This window comes from Petaurus breviceps, unplaced genomic scaffold (assembly GCF_028583685.1).
Source record: "Petaurus breviceps papuanus isolate PSGF00001 unplaced genomic scaffold, PetGlider_PUasm1.0 90825, whole genome shotgun sequence".
In the NCBI taxonomy this organism is placed as follows: domain Eukaryota; kingdom Metazoa; phylum Chordata; class Mammalia; order Diprotodontia; family Petauridae; genus Petaurus; species Petaurus breviceps.
This window is the reverse complement of record NW_027187353.1, coordinates 15,385,519-15,387,555: the sequence shown is the minus strand read 5'-3', so window position 1 is coordinate 15,387,555 and position 2,037 is coordinate 15,385,519. Positions and strand designations below refer to the sequence as shown.

Here is a 2,037-nt window from a genome sequence, read left to right as displayed (position 1 = left end):
CTGTCATCCTTTCCTCTTCATTTCTCTAAATCATTAATCATTTATAGTTTTAAGAGGGATGGTGTCCCCTCCCCCCATCTCTCTGTCTGTCTCTCCCCCTCTGTCTCTGTGCATGTCTCTCTCCTCTCTCTCTCTCTCTCTCCTTTCTCCCAGTACCTAGAAGACTGAAAAGAATATTTCATAGATCAATTAGCTACCTGATTCCCTTGATCATGTTTCACTTCCATTCTAGAACACGGGGATTGAGAAATATAGACTTGGCTGTGAGAAAAGTCTCTTGGGAAGAAAAAAGGCTGTGGTATAAGCTGACCTTTCCCCAGCTTCAACCATGGGGCCAGAACCCCTCCAGGTCTGTTTTGGCTGGGCAGCACATTGGGTGCTGACTCCCTGAACACCTTCAGTCTTCAATATGATAGCAGGACACCTACCTAGGCTAAGATCTGCCATCTTCTCCCATACCTAGGTCCCCCTAAAATCTCAGAGCACTGGATTGGTTACAGGAAAATTCAATGGATGGTGCTTTACCAACAAAGATGAATTATCTTGAAAACCAAGACTTACTTTGGCCTAAGCAAGTTAAGTTATAAGCAAGTTATGCAGTAATCCATTCACTGACCCAGTCATCCATTCAGTTTGGCAGTTGTACTCACACCCTACATCCTTGCCACAATTACAAGTCCCTATCTAAGAGTCAGCCAGTGATGCAATCGATCCAAACCATTGGGGTGTCAGAGAAGGGCTGACATGCCCTCATAGTCTGGTGGTCATCCCCTCACCCACTCACTCCCCCCACCAAAGCCCACTCATGAGATGCTGATTTGACAATTGCTTGCCATTCCCAGGGAAAGAGTTACCCAGCTCTTCAGTCCTTGCCCATGAGTAGGTAGCTCTCCCAAATGAAGGGACATATATTGCTTCCTCCCCTAGAGGCTAGGGGCAACCAAGGAAAGATCTAGTTGTGCCTTCCTCGGCCCCAGAACCATGTTCAGTACAGGCCAAGCAGGTCATGCATCCCCTGAGACTCACCCGAGAGATAGTGAGTGGCATGTTGAAGTCCTTGCCCCCCTGGAGACGGAAGCCCCAGGGTCCAGGGCCAGTGAGGGTCACACTGTAAGCCATCCCAGGATTGGTGCACCGGGTCACCCTTAGCCTCTGCAGAACAAAAAGAGAAGTTGGTAGAGGAGAAATAGACAAAAAGAGGCTGGGGAAAGCAGTCTGGGATGCAATGGAAGGAAGAAAAGAAATACCGACCGCCCTCCCCACCCCACCAAGGAAGCCACCCGGTCTGCCTTGCCTGCACAGCCCAGCTGGAGAGTCACCTAAGAATAGACGGCAGCTCTAACGTCGACACTGATATCTCCACTCAGCTGAGTCCATAAATGGGTTGTAACCCAATACTCCCTACACAAGTGCCCCCATGACTCACCCAGCTAATATAGCCCCTAGGGAAGGGAGCCCAGCCCTAAGGGCAGAGAATAGAAGGAAATGGACATTGGATCCCTGCCCCCCAACTTCTGCTCTTTTTTGGGGGCGGGGGAGGCTTCCCTTTGCCTCCTGGGTGGGTTCAGCCTTCCTCGGGACTCAGGGATATATACAACTCCTTTTCTGGGAGCAAACCCCCAATTTCAAATGCTCTGTCTTTGAATGTTCTTTATTCTAATTGCCTATGTGACCCCAGGAAAGTCACTTAAGCTCTTTGGGCCTCAGTCTCCTGATTTGTAAAATCAGAGGGTTCAGTTTGGTGACCTTGAAGGTCCCTTTCAGCCTGAAATTGATGAACGAATAAGTGAATGAATGGAAGGGTATTTATTAAGGACTTACTATGTGCCAGGCTATGTGCTAAGCTCTGAAGATGCACATAGAAGAAAAATGGCCCCTGCCCTCACAGATCTTATGTTCTTTTCTTTTTCTTTCCTTTCTTCCTCTTTTTGTTTTTTTTTTTTGGAGGGGGAAACGCAAGGCAATTGGGGTTAAGTAACTTGCCCAAGGTCACACTGCTAATAAGTGTGTCCAGTGTCTGAGGCCGGATTTGAACTC

General features: G+C 48.3%; 1 protein-coding gene across 10 annotated transcripts in view; it reads right to left on the bottom strand.

Moving 5' to 3' along the window:
* LDB3 (LIM domain binding 3) overlaps window positions 1–1,426 on the bottom strand; it is a 112,525-nt gene extending 111,099 nt beyond the window's left edge. For 7 of the 10 annotated variants that reach the window (XM_069071372.1, XM_069071362.1, XM_069071364.1 and 4 more), the window contains exons 1-2: window positions 1,295–1,426; window positions 1,027–1,152 (exon numbers count right to left, since the gene is read on the bottom strand). In XM_069071372.1, coding sequence (XP_068927473.1) covers window positions 1,027–1,119 — 93 coding nt within the window. In that variant the 5' untranslated portion in view covers window positions 1,120–1,152; window positions 1,295–1,426. Of the gene's footprint in view, window positions 1–1,026; window positions 1,153–1,251 lie in introns of all 10 variants that reach the window. The other 3 variants (XM_069071370.1, XM_069071371.1, XM_069071363.1) reach the window with 3 other exon arrangements.
* Between the last annotated feature and the right edge of the window lie 611 nt (window positions 1,427–2,037).